The sequence below is a fragment of the Haliaeetus leucocephalus genome, unplaced genomic scaffold (assembly GCF_000737465.1).
Source record: "Haliaeetus leucocephalus isolate CR32 unplaced genomic scaffold, Haliaeetus_leucocephalus-4.0 Scaffold153, whole genome shotgun sequence".
Taxonomy (NCBI): domain Eukaryota; kingdom Metazoa; phylum Chordata; class Aves; order Accipitriformes; family Accipitridae; genus Haliaeetus; species Haliaeetus leucocephalus.
This window is the reverse complement of record NW_010972589.1, coordinates 2379827-2405411: the sequence shown is the minus strand read 5'-3', so window position 1 is coordinate 2405411 and position 25585 is coordinate 2379827. Positions and strand designations below refer to the sequence as shown.

General features: G+C 34.3%; 1 protein-coding gene across 1 annotated transcript in view; it reads right to left on the bottom strand.

Annotated features, from left to right (window-relative positions):
* Nucleotides 1-2560: 2560 nt before the first annotated feature.
* Nucleotides 2561-25585, bottom strand: part of LOC104828419 (serine/threonine-protein kinase ULK4-like) — a gene marked incomplete at its 3' end in the record, with an annotated part of 51284 nt that continues 28259 nt past the window's right edge. Inside the window, exons 17-18 of the mRNA XM_010562076.1 lie at nucleotides 6988-7095; nucleotides 2561-2644 (exon numbers count right to left, since the gene is read on the bottom strand). Of these exons, the coding sequence (XP_010560378.1) occupies nucleotides 2561-2644; nucleotides 6988-7095 (192 nt within the window). The remainder of the gene's footprint in view (nucleotides 2645-6987; nucleotides 7096-25585) is intronic.

Sequence of the window (25585 nt, the reverse complement as noted above, 5' to 3'; positions counted from 1 at the left end):
CTTGAGTGAATTTTCCTGCCCACTTTATCTTCCATTTAATCAGTCCATATCTCACCAATTTGGTGATAAGGGGAGTATGGGAGAGTGTGTCAAAGGCCTTCCTAAAGTCAAGGCATACAACATCCACTGCCCTCCCCTTGTCCACAGCACCACTCATGTCTCCATCATAGAAAGGAATCAGGTTGGTTAGAGGGCTGGAGCACACGACATACAACGAAAGGCTGAGAGCTGTTCAGCCTTGACAAAAGAAGGTTCAGGGAAGATCTTACTGCTGCCTACAGCTACCTGAGCAAAGGATAAAGAGAAGTTGAGACAAATGTTCTCAGAGATGCATGGCCATAGGACAAGAGGCAATGGCCACAAGTTGTAACATGGGAAACTCCAATCACATACAAGGAAAAACTTCATTCCTGTGAGGGTGGTCCAGGCATTGCCCAGAGAGATTGTGGGATCACCATTCTTAGAGACATCCAAGAGTCAAACAGATATGTCCCTAAGCAATCTGATCTATTTAGACCTGCTTTGAGCAGGAGGCTGGATTAGATGACTTCCAGAGGTCCATTCCATCCTAAAGTATTCTACAGTTTTACAGCTTCAAACATGTTTAAAAAAAAAAAATCTCTTAAGACGTGGTTATATTTTAAGTCAGTCTGATGGCACTGCACAGATGTTTTCATAAAAATTCATTAAGTACATTTTTTGTGTAACTTTTGCTGCTAATGATTGAGAGATCTACTTTTTCACTAAATAATGTGATACACTGAAGAGACTGACATACTATCATCCTGGATACATCTACTTCGGTAGTCCTACTCTTACAAGTTTTGAAACAAATATGCAAAAGTGAAACCATAAATTGAATTGAATACTTTAAAAATCTTTCTCTGTTTTTCCATCTTTGTTCATTCCTCCTCCACTCCTGCATCAAAAACATGTGGCACAAAACCTTATTTTATAACTGATTATTCCTTCCTTAAAAAAGAAAATCTCTTGCAAACAGATGTCTAACAATAATATGATTTTAACCATCTAGTTTTAGATGCTGCAACATCATTTTCCAAGAAAGATGGGTGGCTGCTAAAGTTATGGAGGATAAGAAAAGGACTGCTATAAGAGCAGAGGAAAAAGGTAGCAAAAGAAATTGTAAAAGTTAATAATAGTGGGTGGTAAGTTTTGCTCTCCATTTCCATATGTTGTGAAGTACTTTACATAGTTATGGATAATTTTGCTTGTTCAGATGGTGCTGTTCTGGAAAGTTGAGGCTGCTGCAGCTGAGGCAGAGCAATTTGTGTTAGTACATTTGCACTGTACTCACACAAACAAGCACAAATACTTAAAACTCCATTAAACACCTCAAGCATCTTCACAAACAGAAACTGTAGAAATGCACAGCTGCACTTGGTTAGCCTAGACATAACTTTAAATTTATGCTTAATTAAATTTAATTCAAACTATTGCATGGGAAATGTATTTCTATTTTGTGTTGTTTTTTCAAGAAAAATATATCAAGACAAATTATTAAGAAAAATTTGACATGTTTCAGGACTAAGAAGTTATTTTGTTCTATAGGAATAAATTACTGTCTTATGGATCTCTCAATTCAGTTTCTCTACACTGAATATTCAGAAATAGCAAGTCTTCCATTACTAAATTTATAATTAAATAGCTTCTCATTAATGTGCCTTAGAATGACATCTTACTCTAATTATGAGCTGGAAATAGTCCACAATACACACACAGTTGTGTGTTCTTGATCACCTGAAGGTTTGAAGATGTTAAAATGCATCTAGATTCTTCCTCTATTAATCACAATCTGTAGGCAATAAAGATCTCAAAAAAAAAGAAGAAAAAAGGTATTTCTCTTGCTTTCCCCCCTCCAGCAACCTCCAACATGTCTTCTGCCTTGAGCTTTGCCTTAGGCAAAAATAACATCAAGTGGTCTCATACAAATAGCAATTGTAAACCCTCTACCCAATTCTCTTTAATTTTACAAATTGGAACTATATGCATGTTTTTCTTCCCTTCTCTAACACAGTTAAGTCATCACCAAGAAAAATGAAGAATACAGCACAGCACATGTATGAGAATAAAACTAATTACTACTTTTTGGCCTCAAAAGAATGCTGACAACCCAGTAGGATAACAATGCAGTTTTCAAATACTGTGTATCAGCCACTTCAAAATAGAAAGTAAATCTTGCTCAAAAACTTACTAAAGATGTACGAAAATCAAATTAAAGGAGGACAGTACAAGCTGTCAGAACATTTCTCAAAAGAAAGCCCCAGCATTAATAAATTCCAGATTGATTAACAGTAATTCATATTTACTATCCCATTTCCAAAAAAAACCAAGCAGCAATACATAAATGTTGAATGTACAGAGAACAACACTGCATTTTTGCATTAATCTGCTTAGGTCATGATCTTATCATGATTATTTAAATTCAAGAGCAATACTTGGTTGACAAGGTATTGCAGTGCTGCAGGCTACAATCCTCACACAATGCCTAAAGGGTTATTACAGTGGAGAAATTCTATTGAGGACAACGCAAGAGCCTTACCCCTTCCCGAAGACACCTCATTAGCACAGTGTAAGCAGCCGAGGGAACAACCCAGCATTCTCTGGGGTGCTCCCTTTTTTCCTCCTGAAATGAAGCCAACGGCACAAATGATTAAATCAAAAAAATCACAGTAATCTCAGGCACATAAAAAATGGGTAACAGATTCTTAATAAGGTTCATATTATACTCATTTCAAATTAACATATGCTAGAAAATATATTAAATTCCAGGGCAGTATTACTATTTAAAGTTATTTCATGTGCAGCACAGAAATTTATATTTTATTAGCTTATTTAAATAGTCTCCAAAATCCATAACAGAATTTGTCCTATTATTTCTGGGTTTCACCGATTCCTTCTAATTCACACACACACACACACACAGAAATTCTTGCAAACCTCTCAATCATTTTGATTACTTCAGAAAGAAACAACTGATTATTAAGAGTAGTAATGCTTCTCTTTAAATGTGATTTAATTATACCAAACAAAATTACTTTTGTCTGGCAAACTTACTTTGGAAAAAAAGTATTCAAAGTCATACAAGGAGATACAAAGTGTTTAATAAAACTTACTGTATGGTATAGCCTGCAGTACATATCAACACTGTTCCAAGATCTTTATGTATATTTCCTTGAAATCACCCTGTTAGAGAGGCTAATTCACTCCCAGTTGAATCACAGGTTTAATTCTTCTGTTAGAAGTTAATGAACTCCACTTCCCCCTGTCCCCCGCCCCCAAACTAGCTTCCTGTAAAACTTCAAGTTTAAAAGAGGACACTTGGATATCATTAAGATTTAACTAAAACAACCTCCATATCTAGGCTAGTAACACAAAGATATTAGCAACTGAAAAAAATACCCTCTTTTGGGAAAGGAAGTGAGAAATAATAGGCATTGGATGGTGTGAAGATGAAATCAATGTGTAGATTGTCTTAATAAGTAGACAAAGGATGATAAGCAACAATTTCTTCATGAATCATATATTTCTTGAACTCTACTGACTATAGTAGCAAATTATTTTTAGCATTCTAATTAACTGTTTATAATAAAAAGCATAGGATAGGCAAGGTGGGGGTTAACAATGCAGAATCAAATTATACTTTCTAAACTTTCTGATTTCTGAGAGGCCTACACTAATTCAACATATATGATGAGATAATGTCAGGCACTTAATTAAAGCATGGCACATTAGCAGGGAAGACTATTAATGAATTGCCTAGTAAAATTCATTTTCCTTCTTTATTGAAAATAAATCAAAACTTTATTTGCAACATATATCAAAAGAGAAAATTAGTTTGTTAAATCTCCCATTTTTTTAAGCTTTATTTCTGCTAACTTTCTGTTAGGAGATATGGAACAATTTTCCTTGGAAGTAATTTACAGATAATAATAATAATGAGTGGTTTGACATCCGACAAAGACATCAGATCTACCACATTCCACCTCCTTCATCGTATCTGAGTAACTACATGTTGACATTTAATCACAGTTTGCCTTCCAAGGCTTAGCGTGTAAGTTTAAGAAAATGCAGCCCAAGTTTCAAAGGATGGTAGGTTACTTTCTAACAGTGAAAAGTGGAATCTTCTCCACCTGGAAAAGGCATGACAAGACTAGAAATCAAGACAGAGTTAAACTGACAAGCTATGCTGGAACTGGCATTGATCTGTTTCTCATTTTATTCATCTAATTTAGTCAGAAATTCCATCAAGTTCTCCTGTAACCATACATATTAAATGCACTATAAAATAAAAAGCCTTAAGAAATGGTGCAGTCCTGAAAATTAATAGTTCTTCCATTCTTCAGACTGATTAATGACTTTCTGCAAGGTTTATTCTCTAGTTAGAAATAAAAAAAGGCAAAAGGCGTATGCAACTTAGCACCGCTGTTAATTACCTAAACACACCTACACAATTTAACATTTAATAAATGTAAATATATCATCAAACACTGGGTAATCTTCCTACTTTTTGCTCACAGCCTATGTTGATTTTGATTAAACTTTAGGTTCTGCACCCTAACAACACAAACAGCACAAAATGAATAGAAATACTACATAGAACTTGAAAGTTTTCCCTCAAGGCAATTAGCTCAAGAGTAACAGAACATCCTCCCTGGGGTCTGCTCATGCTACTTGTGAATTGCTCTTGGCTTCTGTTTGGAAAAAAAATGCAGAGGTGGAGCGTAAGATCTTACTTATGAGATCTCCTATGCAAGTACACATATAATATCAGAGTTTAGGATTGCAGAAGACCATTATGATTATCTGGACTTTTTCCCAGTATTTTCTAAGCCACAGAAGTGCAACCAGTGATCCTGTATTTAACCTAATGAATCATGCTGTACCTAGATAGCTGAACTTGATCGTAAGAGTTTGATAATTTATGATTTACCAAATGTTCATATGAAAAAGAAATAATCTTTATCATTATTGAACATAAATATTGCAGTTGGACCTAGAAACACTTAGCAAAACCCTGGAGGGAATCAATAAATAAAATCAGCATGCCCCCCAAAACTTACAGTATAAATGATAAATATTTAGCAGCTTGATAAAACAATCAAGCAGGCTGCACAGCAAAATGGAAGAAAACAAGGAAAAAAGAAAAATAAAAATATTTTGTGTACAGTTCTTAATGAATTAGATATAGTTATGATTTTTTTTTTCCTTAAATTAGTCAAGGCATGAAGCTTTGCTGTTTAGTGATATAAATTGGGAATAAACTTTGTTTCATCTTATTATACTACCACTGACTTGGTATGTGATCTTGGCAAGGTCATTCAGTACTACTGTTCTGCAGTTCAATGAGCAACAAAATGCCTACAACACTACAGTATTCTGAAGTTAAGTAGGTACAGAACAGATAAAAGAAAAGCTTTATAAAGGGCTTTTCTTAAAAAAAAAAAAAAAAAAAAAGCGCACACAAAACACACTGATACTTTTGAAGTTTTACCAAGACACTGTACACATGAATTCAAGGTACTGTAATTCCAAATATTTCTGCTTGTTCTGTAATAATTTCTTAGTTATAACTCAAAGCAATGCAACCTATTACTACAGATCTTCCTGAAAGATAGTTGCCATTTAAATACAAGTTATCATGCTTCAAACATTGTAAAGTTCATAAATACATATAGACTCAAAAAATCTGTCAGTTGACATTTTCAGAAGAAAAAAAAAAAAATCTATTAGGGTCAGTGCATGCGAATCATTTTGCTATTATAGAGCCAGTGTAAACAGATTTATTTCAACCACTAAAGTTCAATTTCAAAATAAAATCAAGCAGTGCAAAATACTCTTGCCAAATATAATTTTCAAGGTGGAGTTTTAAGTTTATTTGGGTTTTAGTGGTTAAAAATATATAGTTTTTCAATCTGTCTGATGATGCTACGTACAAATTTTTTCCTCCAAGGAAAACTGAGAAAGTATTAACACGTACGAAAATAAACTACGACTGTGGATGTATTTTCCATAACATAATATCTCTGTGTAAGAACAAGTTCTGTGACTCTGTGTATTTGACAAATATTTTGGCAATTGTCTAACCAAAAAAGGATGGTGCTTGCTAACTCACCAAAACAAACAAACAAACAAACAAAAAGGCAACCACTACATCCTGTGGAACATGCAAAGGAGCTAGAGGACGAGAACAATAAAACAAAGCCGTAACTACAGAGAGCCAAAATACAGCTCCGTTTAGTATTTTCATTCCTTTCTCAAGTGACCTCACAGACTGTTAACTAACATGATAGCATTCAGAGCAATTAGATGACGCAGTTAATACAAAGGCTTCAGAGAAGCTACGGCTAGGCTTTTTCTGTTTGAAGTCACCTTTGTGTCTAATAAGTAAAAGAAAACATTTTAAGTTTAGAGGAGCTGTCATCTTCAATTCTTACAGTTAACCTCTGTTTATTTTTAATGTGAATCTACTATTTCTAGACTGAAGGTTTAAATCAGTTCTAGTCAGGAATCACTGTAATTCCATTTCAAATTAGTCAGCATCATTCCATTTCCTTTTCCACAGTGTTATAATTCCAACCATGCTAGGATAAGATCTAATATCGCCTAGGTATATTAATTTATTGGTATCATAGGCTGTCCTGATACATCCTATTTAATCAAAGTCTCTAGCTAAGATGTTCTAACCCTCAGATCTGCCACTTGGAGGCCAGCAGTCATTATGGTGATTGATTAAATTGTTTTATGAAGTTAAAAATCTATACTTGAAGAAAGCAATTTAATTATCTCAGATTAAGTACATGATTGGAATAGCATGTTTCTTAAAGTAGAAAAAGTATCACAGAACATACAAGGACAAGAAACTGTTGAGGATACAAATGACAAAGTGATTTGCTTTTTTTGTCTACTTTTCCATGGGAATTTTTTTTCACATTTGTTAAATTTACAAGGATCACTTGACAGTCTTACCTCTCTGGCTACGAGGTAAAGAAGCTCCCCAAGTGCTGGTAGAAGGCATTGTTTCAATTTGCTATTTCTGAAGTTCTCTCTGATGAGTTCAGTTAAAAGTATAATTGCCTAAAATTAAAAAAAATAAATCATAGAACAACACATATAATCTTTTCTCAAGCAAAATGAATTGTTAAAGGTAACAAGCTTTATCTGAAATGCTATATTACTGATATACTCTTCATTTATGCTAAAGACCCATTTGCAAAGGATTTAGTAAGCATTGAAAGACAAGAAAAAATAATAATTACTAAACAGATTATATATGCAACGTGGAGAAAAATGCAATAAGGAAATAGCCTAAGTGACAAATTGTCAGCTATCTGTTCTTCCTTTTCCCTCAGGACAATAGAATTAGATCTGCCAGGAAAAAAAGGTCTACTTGCTGTTCCTAGGTTTCTGTCAGAAGATCTAAAAGTTCTCCTCACCATCAGGTTACAAAAAGAATGAACAACAAAACCAAAGAAAATGCTGTCTTTTGTGTAGATATTAAATCAGAAGATAGGAACTCTTAAAGTTTTGTCTCCTGACCTCTGAGTTTACTGGCGACCCATTGCGTGAGATCTGGACATATCATTTTAGTTTTCGGTACTTCAAAAGTTTCTGTTTGCAAAGCATATATATATATATATATATGGTATTTATATTGAGGGGGTGGAGGGAAACTGAAAATTCTGATTCATCTTGTGCAGGTGACCTAGTAAGAAATCACTTTCCCATACACATATGCAACAGATTTCAACCTAATGTTTAATGCTGGACTCATTCAAGAAACAAAGAACCATTTAGCTACCACATGTTAAATTGAAAAGCATGCTATCTGCTGGCTGCAGTGTGCTGCCCAAAAACCAATGTGCTCCAATATGAAGCAAGCATACAGCACTGTAGAAGCTAGTTGTTTCCTTAATTAAGAAAGATGGACCTACATGCTCCTCCTGCTCCCAAACATTCACACCTTGCAAAAGTAGGAAAAGAAGACAGTTCAGCAAACACAGATATAACATACTTCCTATGTCCCTTAAATAGTTCCTTTGACTATTGGGAAGGATTTAGTTCTAATACTTCTAACGTACTTACGAGATACAGCAATTCAGCTCTGTAAACAGATACTGTCAATGAAGTCAGTGATTTCCAATAGTTTGCATGATATGCTAAGTGAGATCTGAAGTTATGTTTATGTACTTTAAATAGTAATATTGCACATACTATTCCATTTTAAACCTTGGAAAAGTCAACTTTTAAATTATTACTTTAAATGTGGAACGTGATGTAGCTTGTTCTTTTTTTTTTTATTTAAACAGAAAGCATTGCTGTAAAGTATCTCAGCCTACAGAAACAGGAAAAAAATAGTAGTTCAGGCAAATAATAATACTTATTGCATATTTCATTATCATGTAGAAAACAAGGCAATAGAAACCACCATATTATGATCTCCTTCAGTATAACAAATGGAGCATGAATTTTATTTTATTCTTCTGCTTAAGAACTCCTCCCTTCCCCTTTAAACAGCAAAAACATTATCAGCAGTATCACTGCTGTAATTTTACACAAGTAAACATTTCACGTTTTTATTTTATGCTTTAGTAGAGAACAATGGACTTTTTAAGATGGACTTGTTTAAAAATATTTTAAAGTAGGACTGACTCTGTGACAGTCCTATCCAAAAGTCATTGAGTCCAGGTCTTAGATATTGATGATGCTATAAATATCTGATAAGAAGCAGAAATGTTTAGATCATCTTTCATATGTATCTAATTTATAACTAATCAAATCATAATGAAATAAGTACTGGATCAGTGTAACATTCTTTTTATTGTTCTCTTCTAGTTTAAAACTACTTTTAGTATGGCTATACAATAGTGAAGAGTTAATGAGCTGAAAAAAAATTTCTCTGGTGTTTTTCCCAGTTGAGGAAGTATTGTATTATCTCTTATACAGAGCACAGGGAGCACAGACTTCTACCACTCATCTCAAGAACCTCAACGTTTACAGTCCTATATGAATACAAACAAGCCAGGCACAAGGGGTCTAAACAGCAGCAGTTCTGGGAAACCACTTACTTTGTGCAGTCAGTTTCCCAAGATATTCTCAGACTTTACATAATGTTTAAATGGAGAACCTGATAGCCATTCTTTAAGACTGGTCTCAAATTAATCCAACAAAAAGATAGGAATTTTTCAGTGCTGATTACAGGCCCACCAGCATAGCCTTCTTTCTCCTTCTGTGGAGGATCCAAGTCTAACTCTCTTGAGCACCAGCTTCATGGCACACTCAAGGAACTGCTCAATTCACTTCAGCTGACAGAGTCCCACCACCCTAACACTTACAAGCTTCATAGTTTTGCCTCTGTTAAGAAACTTTCCCTAAACAGAAAAAAGTACTCACAATAGACAGAACCTTTCAGGTGAATCATGAGAGATGGCTCAGACAAATGGTTTTCAACACAGCTGAAATACTCATACAGCCCAGTGTACACTAGCATTTCAGACAGTACATTTAAATAAAATCTAGAATCACCTTACTTGGTGACCTGGAAAAGTCAAGCAGTTCACATAATCTGGTTAAATTGTGGTGGTTAATCTGTGATTTGTTTGCCATTATGTGTTCTCTAACTCACATTCTTAACCAACACACTTGAAGCATGGGAGATTACGTGACAGGGATGGAGCTGTGGAGACAGACTATAGCCTGGGTTGAATATGAGGCCACAGAGAGGGAACACATGCTACTGCTGACTGTAATGCCACATTGTGCATTTTTCTGAAGTGGAAGACAAGGACCAACATAAAGATAGATGACAAAATATAGCCACATTTATTATGTACCTGCATTGCAGCTACAGCAGCAGGTCTTGCTTCCAAAGTTTCTTCTGGTGCTGTAGCTACTAGCTAGACAAAGGACTGATGCAGCTCAGAAGCAAACAATAAAGATACACACATTTTCTGGACATAACAAAGGAAGTAGCGTATCTTGTGTGTTACAAATGTAGGAGCAGGAAAAGCTTGGGAAATGGGAAGCTTGAAGTTGAGGAAACATGTAGATGAAAGGACAATAAGAATGCAGGAGGAGACTAAGGGAAGTATATAAGGTTAGGAGTTTGATCTAGAGTGATAGAAAGGCGATATTGTTATCCATATGAACAATTAACAATAAAGCTCCCAAGAAATTTTAGTTTCTCTTGTTAGAAAACTGTGGACCAAAGCCACTTCAGTACTTATTCCCAAAGGGGAAAGCAAAACAATCTACAGTCCTTCCTCTGAAAGAGATCTGGTGTGATATGCCTTTGAAGAGATGTGTGGTAACTGAAGGATGTAACAAAAGTTTTTCAGTTACAGACAGACACTCTTTACCTTGGGTAGCACAGGGAAAAAATAATTAAAAACCAAAACAAGCAAAAACCACGAACACCAAACAAATCACAACAGCAACATCGTGGTTTTCTCACAGATCATGATAAGTGTTTGGACAAAGGCAAAGGTTATCTGAAATAGTCCCGGTTCTCTACTTTCAAAACATACTCTCTCTTCCCCCTACTCAAAAGGCCTAGCAAAACAGTCACATCTAGTCATTAAGCAAGAAGCAGCTAAAAAGAAAGCGTTACTCCGAGGTTTCTTTAAGAAATCTAAAGAAAATTGTGATACTGAACATAAATCCCATTCTGTATAAAGCAATGAATATAAATGCCAAAACACATATATTGGCTGCTGATCACTGCAAAGCACATAGCAAATTTGTCATTATGCATACACCCCAATAAAAATAGGCAATACATTATTAAATTATTGATGGAACACATGTATACTACATAACCACCAATTAAAAAGAAGTAAAAACATAATTTAAGTTTTTATCCACAAAGAACAAACACATAGCAAAACAGAAACTATTTTAACTGAAAGGTATGCTAGGCAGGAGACAAAAAATTCTGGTGTTTTCTGGGAGAGGACCAGTAAAAAGTCATTATCATCCCTGACTTGCAATTCAGAATATCAGAATATCCTGATATTATCCTGATATAAGAAACTGCCTCAATACTTATCAGCATGTTGTAAGTCACTTCAGATTTATTGCAAGGCATGATCTTCTAGAGAACTTTATCAGAAAACTACTCATACACTATGTTGCTGGATCCTGAAGTGTTTTCATTACAAGGTTTAAATTTTTTACAATGACAAATTCATAGATACATAAAATCACTTGCTCAGTAAACAAATATTCTTGTCTCTAAACCCTCTGCTAATATGGAATGCAATTTATGTTTTTGCAAGTCATAGTGTTTTTGCAGTCTCCAAACTTACTGTCATTTGCATCTATATAGAAAGAAGCAAAATAGTGACACAAAGGTCTCAAAAGCTCAAAGAAAATAATCTGTGAAAATTAGCCTAATTTTAGCAGACTTTGCAAGAAAATATTATGTGAAGATCCCATCACAGACATTCACAAAAAGCATAAAGGGAAGTGAAAGGTAAATCAGGTAGTTAAAATTTAAAAAAAAAAAAAAAAATCAGGAGTTTACAGAGTTTAACAAACATCCCAGGAAATAACAATTTCCAGTCCTAAAAGTTATAAAATGTAGTCTTCTTTCTTTTTTTTTAATAGTTTACAGATATATTTCGCAGTACAGCACTTTTTCTTCCTCAGAGCACTAAAGAGTTTTTATCCTCAACTTGCCTTGATTTTCCTTCACATTCTGACCTTAACAGCTTCACAACTCCAATCTTTGTACAGAGAAATCATATAAAAACTGGAAAGGTAGTCTTCAAATCAAAGCAAAAAGATCTACTAAACAAACTTTGACCTTCTCCCCCTTTTTTTTAATTAAATGCTATGTTCGTTAACTGTTTTCTTTAACTTCTTTCAGAACATTTCTTCAGATGTTATTCAGGAATTTTAAACAGCCTGCCATTCCAGAGAGAGCTTAACTTTCATATTTAAGAAATAAATGTATCAGTAGGTTTTAAAGTTTTTAATATATCAGCTTGAGAAAGTAGTAGTCGCATTGGTTGAAATGCAATTCTGCACTAAAAGATGAACACATAATGACAGCATTTTCTCCTTTATTAGATTTGCTTTCTATAGCTATACAGAATTACTCTTGCTCTTGTGATGAAATATGTATTTTGAGAACTACTTTCACTGTGGAATCAATACCACCAAAAGTACCTCAGCACTGTGGCATTAACAGACATCATCCATATTCAGTTAACACCTCTCAACTTTGCCTCTTTAGACCGAGGGTGAACGTGCCATGAAATAGTATTTAGACTACACAGAATTGATGAACCATGCAATAACACAAGCTGCAGACAATAGTCCCAGCAGACTAGCTAGGGACATTAAATCATCATGATACCTAAGTTACAACTGCTTGTTTGTTTGCAGGCAGGACTTGATGAAGAAAATCCAAATCAAATTGTACATCTGCTATAGAGAATCAAGGCAGGCTGTTCAAAATTATCAGCTTTAATGATGTATCTTAACCATCAGAAAACCCTGATTTAATATCAATACTGATCTTGTTTTGCACCTGTAATATTTATTTTCCCAAAGCATGGTTAATAAACTGGTAAATCTTGATGACACACTGTCCAATACATTTATGTATGCAGTCCTAAAACTCTCAGAATCCTATGTTCTATTAAATAAAATCGGGAATTAGATTTTTATTTAGTAAACTATTCTTTTATTCACCTGTACTAAGTTCTGTTTGGTTGCCTTACTACTCAGCTGAAGTTTTTCAAAACCATCATTAACTATAATGGGCAGATTATCTATCTCGTGTGGTTTTTTGGTTGTTCATTAAAATTAAGAATTTAAGATTTAAAATGAATGAAAACGAAATCAAAGAACAATATTTGATATTGGTGAACAGAAATTACTGTTTCTCACTCTCCTTCAAGATTTTAGGACTAGCAGACCTAGTTATTATTTTTATTCTGAAATAACAAGAAGAAGAAGTAGTTCTCCTGATATTCCAATTCCTATACTTTTCTCATATTTGAATGAAAAAGTGGTAAAACTGAGCTAAAAAAAATTCAAATTAAGAAGTTCTTTCCTTTCCTGTGCACCAACAAAAACTGCCAAAAAGCTAGTCAACACTGCAATAAATCCAGGTTTTCATTTTTTAAAAAGCTGATTTATTAAACAAGAGAAAAATTGCCTGAACAAATCTGAGCCTTAAGATCAGTGATTTAGTTTAATTACATAGTCTGACAAATAAAGTCTCCTTCTTACCTATAGTACATTTTTTTTCTTTTCAACCTGCCTACATTTTCCCTTTTAGAGAGGTAAATAGTAAAGAACTGCAAGTCCTACACTGTCTGGTAAAAGCATCTTAAATTTAATAAATTATCTACACCTTTTACACTAGCTCTCAAACTGGATGGATATAGTATAATTATAACAAGTGAAGAAAGAAGAAAGATTCATATCTGGATAGACAGTCATTACCTTCATTTACAACAATAGTGTGTGGAGTTGATATATTTATTACCTGTGGCAGATTCTCAACCCATTTCAAGCTCTGTCTAGAAGTTTCCCTGCAGTTTTAGGAATCCAGAAGTGAAAATTACAGCATGTTCAAAAGGATAAGGTATTTTATACCTTATGATGTAAAGTGGCAATGTATAGACTTACAGTATTACTCCATCTTTGATCTTTTAGTATGACTGTCAGCAAGTATTAGTGGAAATTAAAACATATCTGTAATTCTGAAAACCCTTACAAGTGATAAAAAACTGAATATGACTCAAGCATAATAGAAATTACTTTTCAGTTCTTTTTCTTGTGAGTATATACACATCATGCAAGTAATACCAAAGCAATCTCACTTTCCTTGGATGAAAGCACTCCCACTAGGCTGAGAAAGTACACTGTGGTTATATTGCCACTAACCAGAACAAAAAACAACAGTAATATTTGTACCAAGTACTCATCTTTAAAATAGTGCATGAAAAAAACCCATGACCAGCCTTCTCTGAACATCTCAAGCATGTTGCCTACCTCCCTTCTCAGTAGAATATGAATAGTTAAAACATTACAAGGGGTAACTGTACTTAATCAGGAGTTGGATCCACATGTACCTGTGATCCACTGGACTTTAGTGAAAGCTGGTTAAATACCCTGAAATAAACAAGTGGCTTGACTGAAGAGTTGGGTGGCAAGACGGAAACAGATACTTTTGTCAAACTCTTCTATGGGGTGCAGATACAAGAAGAAAGAGTCTGAGTCTGTGAAATATTCAGGTTTTGCAAATTTTTTGTTCAGTACAATAAACTGGGTCATGGAATCCGGAGGACTGAAGGGAATTCTGACCATCAGACTATGGACATGGTATTAATGCAGTCCAGAATGTAGAAAAAAAAGATAACCAAATGTACAGCATATCACACAATTTATGCAGAAATAGAACTCCTCTGGGGAGCAATGTAAGATGAATGTGTGACACTTTTCCAGGTGGAATACAATGCAAAATTGATTCACCATGAAAACTTAACTTTTCAACTTTTACGTAACTGCTGTGGGAAGAGCTCTTAGCAGACAGAGTAGCTGTCATGCACTCAACTGGAGACTCCATCAACTTGCTTTGGAATCAACTTGAGATCCCACAGGGATACAATCAGACACAAATAGTAGGAATTAACTTACAAATCTGTTCGGTTTACTAACAAATCAAAAAATGCATCTAAAAGAAGTGTCTACAAGTTTTGGGGTTGGTTTGTTTGATGATTTTTGTTTTAAGAAAAAAATAGTTATTTCTTCTCCTAGTCTGTCATGAAAGATGTATTATTACATGACCTCAGTTGCAGATGTTCATGAATATATCTGATTTCCACCCCAGTCCTTAAGTTTGAAGCTTTTTAATGACAGGAAGGACCAGGTAAAAATACTTCCTTCAAACAGAACAGGGATCCTGGCTTTGTTTTTGCCAAGGGCAGGAGAGAAAAAGATTGCTCAGGAGTCCAAAAAGTGAAAGGTCCCTGAATTAGAAAGATTTCTGCCTTCAAAACTGAGGTCAGGGGCAATCTGCTGGAGCTAGTTTACATCTAAAGATGTAAACTGGAACTAGAAACCAGTCTTCACATAATAAGATTTGGCAGGAGCATCCAAAGAAGAGGACTTTTTTCTTTCTGGTTTGTTTGGGGTTTTTTTCTTCCTCCTTTTTGTTCCCTTATATTTAACTATCATCATTATATGCAGGTTTCTATCATTCATCCTTGCCTTTTCTGAATAACATGTTTCTGGATTTTGATTCTTTTTGTAACTCTATGTGAAGTTACTCTAAGTCATCTTCTTCTGCTTCCAGGCAATGGGCCTGTTATCCACTTGATTTAGAAGCCATGCTGGTGACACTCTTGAAGACCAATGTCCATCAATAAAATATCCATGTAGGATATTTTAGCTTGATTAATTCTACATAGAATTTCTCATATTTTGAAAAATTCTATAGATTTTGAGGATTTTCCATACATTTTCTTTGAAATTAGTTCCATTTATTGATTATTGCAAATTCCTTCATTCTGCCCAGTGAAGATAATAGCCAGAACAAACACCTGGCTAGAAATTTACTTCTTCTCTACAGAATTCTTTTAAAAATATGTTTCAGAGTAAAATCACTTTTTTTTCCCCAGATGATAGCTGAAAGGACTGGTATTCAGAGGAAAAGCTAGGACTTTTACAACTGATCTTGCCTAACACTGAGCCTAGTTTGAGTGTCTTTTAGTGCTGTCATCAGAAGGCAGCAGGAAATTAGGCTTTTCAGCTACCACCAGTGTGCAATTTCTATCACAAAAACATGTTGTAGCCTAATTGTGTCAACCAAGCAAGTATGTGCTTTAGAGGAATTTTTTTCTCCTGTCACTAGTCTATGATTTGATTAATTTGCAAGTGCAAGACAAAACGAGATGGAAGAAGGGCTCTCTTTTAGGTTCATTCTTCAAGGTACATACTAAGTTGCAAGAACTAAACAATTCAGTGAGCGAATTGTACAACAACCTGCCCAGACTTGAAGTTGGTTGACTCAAAAGAAATTAAAAGTATCAAAAATATATTAAAACCAAATTCTCAGCTATGACAAGCTTTAATAAAAAAAGAACCAATAGCAACACAACACGGAATTGCAATATTTTATGATGTGACTTTGCAAACATCATGCAAACAGCATCAAAATTATGCCAGGAAATATTTAAAACCTCATACAGATATTTTCCAGAATTAGTAGAAAAAGTCATGCGTTTCATGTCAAGAAGCTTAGGCATGAAAAATTTTTTGGTGTGGTCTCTCTTGCTCACAGCAAGAATGCTAACTTCATGATTCATTTTCTGTATGTATCTGATGGTTCTTCTGATACTGTAGCAATCTAAGAAAAGCAAATATTTCACTTCTTCCACAGTTAAAAATTTGTTCTCGCTAGGTTATTTTAACTACAGAAACAATATTCCAGCTAGTTCACCTAGCCTTTTACACCCTAAGCATATCTCCAATGTATATGACACATCCATTTACTTATAAATTTATAACAGATGTCAGCTATACAGAAAACCAGAAAAAAATGGAAAGGGGGGAAATCACACACTGTAAACATTGTAAACAGATCTGTCTTAGACATAAACTTAAAAATATCTGCTGGAGCTGTCATTTTAATACATAAAATTCTTTGCCCTGTAGTGTACCTCTTCTTTAATATATTAAAGAAGTTTTAATTAGCTAGAAAAGCTATTTGAAACTAAGAGGAACCTTTTGTCAGTCTAAGAAATGAGAGAAACATACTGTTTTCAAACTATTCATTTTGACATTTACTTTAATTTTCATTTTCTATTCTACAAAATTTACACACAGTGTGCCAGTGAAAGTAACAACAAAAACTGATGCTACATGCAAAGACCAAAGTCTATCCATGATGCCAAAAAATACTTGTGAAAGAACACATCTAATTTAAATCTACAACGTGACAAATTCATCTCTTTCTGTCCCATGATGCAGAACTGTACAAAATTCTGTATTCTGATGTGCTGTTTCCATGAAAACTGGGGTAGCATAAAAAGAAAAGGGAAGCATTTAAACAATCGTTTTAGCATTGTCTCCTTCCCTGCAATCATTTGAAACCTCTTACCCAGTTTCTACCAACTAAGCAAGAGTTAAAAAAAATTATTTTTTTTTTTTAAACCTTTACAAGCAGAATAGCAACATAGAAGTGACAGAAAGGCTGTGGAATAAACTCATTTATTTTTCAACAGAGAATACATATATGAAAACATTTTGAACACACTACACACAGAAAAAGCTCAGAGATTACTCTATTAAGTATCAGAACACACCCTCCTAAACCAAGGATTTTCTTTGTGATAGCTAACAAAGGAAGAGGTGAATATGCTAAATGGTAGCCTTTACCTAATTAAGTTTAAAAGTCAGCCAGCTGCAAGTCAATTCATGAGAAAGCAGGCTCCATTAACTGACAGATCTGCTTGTTAGCTGCAAAAGTAAGGATTGTTCAAGTATCCCTATTGCATTTTCTATATACGGATTTAGCTGCCTAATTTTAAACAGAGAGAGGGAACTGCAGGCAGTAAGCGCTCTTGGGGCTTCAGGATATTTGGAATTTTTTCCTCTCCGTGAAACAGTTCTCAGCGCTCTCAAGAGTACAGGCTTTAGCAAGAAAGCTAAGGGTATATTCCCAAAGGTAACTGGTGAAATGGCTGGCAGTTTGTTAACATCACATTCATTTACTACCACTGACAGGCTGAATCTTTCCAGTTTTTAATGCTGGAGGATAACCACCCTTATGTTTTTGTGAAAATGATAGCATGGTACCTTAAATTACCCCTAAGGGATTTGATTTTGTTGTCTTGATTTTTTTGGCTTTAATTTAAGAAAAAAATTAAAATGCATATTCAATTCATCTTGCTCTGTGTGTGTATGAATAAAGCCAAAAAAATCTAAGAAATCACAGAACATTTTTATAAAGGCAAAATTATTCCATGCATATACAGAACAGGACACAAGTATATTCTAAAGCCTCAGGAAAGTGATGCTGGAGGAGGGACAAACTGAAATTAGTTCAGCAAAAGCCCGCATAGCACAACAGTCAGAAATACTAAGCTTGGCACTGCATGGTACACACATTAAAAAGGTAGCTGTCAGACACATGGTACGCTTCACATAATCATGATTTTCCTCTGGAAGTAAGTTAACCTGAAACTGCATATCACCCTAGGATCAAAACAAAAAGGTAAATCCTATTCAAGAATCCTCCAGCTGCCTTCCAAATCAAAGGAGCTTCCGGGTTTTATTCTTTGCAGACCTAGGAAAGGATGGTTTGCACAGACTAATCCATGAAGTATACTTTCGTCTCTTACACTGCTGCTTAAAAACAACCTCTGCTCTCAGGCAAACATGAAATTGGTAGACTTAGGGATAGAAAAGTTAAACCATATATCATTATTTATAGAAGTTTTCTATGCAGCTGAATTGCATAGCTGAATTATGAAAAACATAACTCATTGTTGACAATATAAGCATTATTTGTTAGCCTAACATTTATGCTTATCTTTTTTAACAATAAGACTATGGGGTCAAGCTCTGTTTCTTAGTAGGTTTTGCACAGTAGAAATGGAAAATAAAAGATGATTATCTCAGGGTTTTGGTGCAAATTTAGTCCTCACTAGACATAATTCTCATTAACGTTAAAAAAAAATTATTGATTCTACAGTTGTCGTGCATTTAAAACTCCCTTCAATGGGAGGCACTCACCTGTAAAAGCTACCAGGGAATAATCTAGGACAGAGGAATTACCAGCTTAAAACATGACCACTTATTTGACTACCGCAGAATTAAAATTTAAAAAGTATAGTAAATAGTAATTTAGAAAGTTATTATTTTATAGTGAAAAAATATTACTTTTAACTACAAATCTAAAATATTTTAACTAAGTAGGACTTAAAACTGTATTCCTTGTTGTACATTTACATTATAATGTAGAATGGAAGAAAAAAATGGAATTACAGAATGTCATACAGTAGAGTTTAAACAGCTGCATTTTAAACCATATATGATGATTGTTCTATGCTAACAGGTAAAATACTGAGATCTTAAACCTTCAAATGCTAGTTGTATTGAAGAAGTCATTATTTAACAGCATTTTTGTGAGATAATTATATCTCTTTAGCTGTGGTAATATGCAAATAGCTAACTGTACGAGAGCAAATGACTATGCAATGTTAAAAAAATGAAAAGCTTAAAGCAGAGCAATTGAAACAAGAAACATTTCCCACTTTAAAAAGAAATACAGTGGGAAGGGCCACAGGTCCAGAAAACAAAGTCACGCCATGCTTTAAACAGAAATCTCACAACTTGTGTTGCAAAAATACTACAGTAGAGGTAGGCAAAGATATCAAATGGTTAGAATCAACAAAAATCTGTGATTACAGGAAAGCATATATGCTGAAAATAGTCCTACAAGCTGTCTGGTGAGACATTAAACACTTCCATCATTTTAACCAATTACAAAGAATCCTTTTAAAGTGTTCTCTAATGCAAGATGTGTTATTCTATGCATAAGCAACTTAAATATGGCAATCTTACACCCAAATTTCACATCAGTTTCACAGCATGTATACAGAATAATGAAGGTAACTTTTTTTTTCCAATGTTTCACTCCAAAATGGAAGTTGATTTTAGTGTTCTACTTTCTTCATACAAATAAGTTTACTTCTGAAATAACCAACATAAAGTTACACAGCAATATTAAAGGTAAATGAGTTCCCCAGCTACAAACAATACACTCAATAAACATAAAAAAGAACTTGACATAAGTCATTGTATCAGTTATAAGGCGTTACAGTAAATTTAGGTTTTTGTATGACTATATTTTTATCCCCCCCCCCAAAAAGTGTTACTCAATTGTTTAAAATCAAGATTTACAGAAAGAAATCATGATTTCACAAGACATATCTTTGTCAATAAAGATACAAGATGCTAAGCAGCTGTCAACTGGATCAAGACTGCTTTTTGGCTCTGTGAGCGGTCAGCTCCAGATGCTTTTTTAAAAAAAGGTACAAAAAAACTCAAAGTGAGCTTGGACACCTTAGTTAAAATTATCTTCTAACTCCGAACAATTAGGTACTGACCTTAAATGTGAGGCATGCACCTTTAGAGGCCGTCAGAAATGTTTTGCTAGTACCTGCTATTGTAAGTCTGATACTCCTATTACCCATATCAACACTTAAAACTTCTCTGAAATTTGCCAACTTTCCAGCTTTCACATTCTCACGTGGAAAGGCACTTCTTTGTCTCATTATGGATCTTCTCATCGGATCTTAATTTGCCACTTTTCAACTTCATGAAATGGCTTTATTCTTAAACTACAATATAGGAAAAACATTCCAATATATATTTCCCTATATCACTCAGCATTTGAGGATAATTCAAAGACATATTTTCATTAAAGAATCTGACACTCTTCAGTACCATCAGAGGTCTTCCACTTAATCATTCTTGTTGTTTTTCCTCAAAATCATCTTTAACTCCTACAGTGCCTTTTTTGAGATTAAGTGGACTCAAACTGGACATAGTATTCCAGTAAAATGATGGTGGGGATGTCCCCCCTCTACCTTAAAACCCAGGCTGATGGAATATTGGGGGGGGGTGGATTTGAACAAAACTGGACACTGAACTACAAACTTAATAGTATCCAACAGAAATCCATGATTTCCCTATTGGAAAGAAAAAACGTGAAAACAGTAATCAGAAGATACTTCAAAGTTATAATTGGAAATAGAAAGTCATATCCAGTAACTACAGAAGTAGTTCATTCAAAATACTCAGTCTGATGCTTTCATACCTTTAATGCTATCCGATTGCCTAAGTAGGGAACAAAGACCTCAGCACTCCCAAAAATAAAAACACAATTTAAATTTTTAACTCAAAATTCAAATTCTTCTTCCTGAAAAATATAGATATGTTTAATACACTAAAACTTCAAAAGCAGAGTGCAAATCTAAGACCACTCTGATTTTGAATATGGCTGATTACACTTATAGGCATACAAATGTATTTTTTAAAGAGGAATGAGCTCTCACTTCTCCATCTAGTTCTAGTAATTGAATTGAATTGAATGCAAGAGAAGCGAACAAATGACAGAGAAAAGGAATGCACACAGAAAGATGTATTGGCTGTGAAATTTTTTAATGTTGACCACACTGCACACTTCAGCAGTCCATGCCATATTCTTATTTATTACACACAGATATGCATTCTAGGTTTGATACCATAATTTTAACCATTTCAAGCCTCTATTACTAGTGCCACCTTCAACAAAAACAGACTCAATCTTGCTCTATCTCCTCCTTTGGGCTGGTATGAATGTTTGCACATCGAGCTGGATGACAGAACAGATGCAAGTTAAAGTGAGCCTCATCTAAAAAGAAAAGCTCCTTCTAAATAGAGTAAATTCAATGGACTATGAAAACAGTGTCAATTAAATGTCATTTTAAAGGGTACAGTTTTTGCTTTGGTCAGGTAATTAATCTAAGAAAATTGCAAAAAGTGATTTAATCCTGCAACCAGCAATGTAAGTTTTCAGTTCCCTAGCCGAGAATTTCCTTGTTTTCTACTACCAACTTGGTTTGGACTTCAAACATAAAGCAAGCCCAATTCATTGGATTGATAAAACTAATTTTTTGAAGGGGGGGAAAAAGACTCTTCCTATAAGTATGATAAAAGGTCTTAATATTTTCTCCAATAATCCAGAATTGGCATGCTTAACAGATTCTTTGTTGTTAATTATATTTACATTTTCTGTTTATTAAGTTGGAAGAACTTCTCAAAACCACAAGATTCTCCTAGCAGAGGCTAATTCATCTGACAAATGTTGATCTTTTATTCGTTTGTCTTCCTGCCACATGCCCCAGGCAAGTATGTAAGTTATATTCAGTGGTCCAGGTTGTTGAAAATAAATTGAAGAAATTTATTATAAAGGTTGAAAGTTTAATAAAAGTCAAAAAACTTAAATTGAATCTCCTCTCACTGTCACCAAAGTATTATGTGACAAACCTGATTATCCAGAAAGATAATTTTAAGGTTTTAATCATTTTACAAAACAGTAGACATCTGTGTGTGCACACATGCGTAAGTACTCATGCACAAACTCTGCTACAGCTTACATCTCCTGCCTACTGATTTTTTTTTTTAGTTGGGGTGAGGGGGTTTTTTGGTTTTTTCTTTTCACATAAGAGGTATCAGGGCAAAACAAGGAAAGTGCCCTTGGAGGAAACAAACAAGGATACACTAAAATTATGAATATTTGTGAGCAGATTCAAAAAGTTATTTTAAAATTAAAAAAATTAAAACTAAATAGGTTGGGAATAAATGGGCAAATGAAACCATTTTTATTTGAATCTCCTTACAATATGGGCAGATGTGGATAGACCTAGAAACAGGAGTTAACAGAGAGATAAGCTAGGAACATGACTTAAAATTGGCATTCTGTATGAACTTGTATGACAAACTGTAGACATAGACCAAAGTAGGTACAATCAGACTAGCTAGAGTCTACCTATGAGTTTACAGGTCATAAAACTGCACCTGTAATGATGCAGCTGTTTTGCAACTGTAGAAAACAACCACCAAATTGTACTTCAAAAAATCAGAAATAAAAAGGCTCAGATTATATGGAATTTCAATTTGGTTGAAAACAGAAATCAGGATATTCCACTGCTTTGACAAAGGAATTGCATTCTAAGCTAAATATTACAGAGATATTCTAATATGCTGTCATTCTCCATGGGATATTTAGTTCATTAATTTGGCCACGGAATTCCATAAGGCAAAGGCTTTGCAAAGAAACTTGCAGTGTGAAGGCCATAACAGGGTCTCTGAGCCCTTTAAACACTCAGTAGAGCAGTGGACCCAGGTCTGTAAAAAAAAAAACAGGCACAGCTGCCTAGGTCATAGCATGAGATTGATATTCCCAAATAGCAAATTTAAAAGAGGTAAGGAAAAGGACTAGATTATTGTCTCCAAAAGGCAGTGACTCAGCAGGTAGAGGAGGCTGGTCTCCTGCCAGAGAAGGACATTGCTCCGCAACATGGAGGCATTCTGTGAAGTTGCTCTATCATGTCTTGCTAAAATAAAAGACTGAGTCTGAAATTTCACATCAGAGTGTCTGTGTCCTAGAAGACAGCAGAAGGCCCAATCTATTCACAGAGAGGAAAGAACAATAGCTTCTTTTAATAAATAAGCCAAATTAGATATACATGGCAGCAAGCCTCCCTAACTTGGGAAGAATTTTCTTTCTGTAAGATGAAAAGTAAGCAGATTTTTCTTTCCAAGAAACCTGGAAAGAAAGAATCTTTGTTTCATAGACTCCAGTTCCTTAAGAAACAGTTTCAAAATCTAAGTACAAAGATAAAACTTTAAAGTTTAGGTGTTTTCCTAAGATAACTAGGAATAAATAAGAGGAAATGATGTTTCAGATTTGTAAAGGGCAACTCCATGGAAAAAAAAACACATTAGTAAGTCAGAAAAAAACCTGACCTATCAACAAATTTTATTGCAAATGCCAGATAGAAGAAATTACACATAAAATGTCTTCATCTTCAATAATATAAGAGATCAATTGCCCTATTTTATTCTAAGATCAGTCTCATTTTTTCTAATCAATGCAGTATTCTCCTAAAAAAAAATTTAACTGGAAGTAGATCAAGTGCAATTGAATTCACAGGTATAAATATTCATTTATTATGATTTTTTTAAAATATGACCTACATATTAGAATACATCAGCAGAACGAAGATGGTACACAGTTCCACAGTTACATGTTTGTCTAGTCTGTGAAATTGTAGTTTACTTGCATTTTATTTTTGCGTTTTAGTGACCTCTGGTGGTTATATTCGAAACAACTTGCTGTTCACCGATTACTTGAATAAGAACTTTAAAAAAAAAAGTAAATTAAAAAATGGGAAAGCCATTAATTCTTCAAAGCCCAACAAATTAAAGGCTTTTGGCATCTAGTATGTGGAAGTTAACTTTAGCCTGTAAAATGAGAATTCCTGTCTTTCCTAAAGTTTTTCTGCTTCTTCATGACTTAATGTTTCTACTATTTAACAAATTGTTTAAACAACAACAAAAAGGTTAATGGTGCAGATTCAACTTCAAAGATAGAGGCACTATCCTTAAATATCCAGATTTTAACATGTAAGGACCAGCAGTGGTCTCCTGCACGAGTCTCTATTAGGTCCTGCAGTACTTTAAAAGTACAAAAGAAATCACAAATAACTGGATGAGTGCATAATGAAGTAACAAAGAACTGCAAAAGGGCCATTACTGAGTGATAAAAATTGAAAAGAAAACTTGGTGTACACAGCATGGTACACATGGGGGGAAAATAACTCCAGAATCGCATCTTCACGAGCTCTGAACTGACTTTTCACACTTGGGAACAAAATTTTAGGGGCTACAGGAGATAGTTCCACAGAGAGATCACCTCTGTCTAACTGGGGGCAAAAAAGCAAACAGTATTAGAAGTTACTAGGAATGGAAAAGGAAACAAAATAGAGAAATAACTACCACTAGATAGATCACTCATATACCTTTAGTCTGTAAGACCTGGATCACAGAGAGTCATTTTAGATTATGTTGCTCTGACTAGCTACAGCTTGGTTTTGACATTTTCTAAATCACAGCAGCCACCAAGAAACTTCAGCTGGAGCATCAGCTGGCTCATATAAGAGGATAGATTACAGCATTATATTTTAATACAGTATCTAATGCTGGTTTAAATGGTTAGTATATGTTTTTTTTTAAAGCATCACAAAACATACAATAGCTGACAGTCCACAAGAATGTTCAACAAACTCACAGGTTCATCTAGTTCCTTTGGGGGGAGCAGAGGGGAACACAATCAGACTCCCTCCTACTTTTCCTATAAAAGAACTATCAAGTTTGTGTACTGCTTACAGTTATCTGATTTTAGATTACATATGCAAAAATAAATTTGAAGACATTAAAATTTTTCCTCATTCTAATTTTGTGCAAGCATTCTAAAATATTTTTAGAATTCAGATATACTATTTTGGGAGAAAAAACTTGGAATGAAGGTCATTACAGCAAGCACAGCAGATGCCTTTTGTACAGTATTATAACTCAGATTTGTTAATTTAAAAATAAATCCATTTTTTCCCAATGAATGCATATAAAAATTAATTTTAATTCACATAAGAATGGGGCCAGAAAGTGATAATGGAAATTAATTTTCCTTTCTAGACCTTTAGTTTAAATGACACTGGTCTCAGACTTAACACACTCTTTATAGTATATGCATATTTCTAAAAATGCTAAATTCCATTTGTGAGCAATTTTTTATATTCATATAAAAAAACAGAGAAACTGGAAACATTTTGAACAAAATAATATTATCACTTAATATAAAGCTACTTCAGTCTATTGCTTTTACATACACAAAACAGACTAGGACATATATTTTCTATGATGAAAAATGGGAAGCTTCCAGTGACTGGAGTGCTGCAATGGATGGCTATAAGCTCTTCAGAAGGGATAGGCAAGG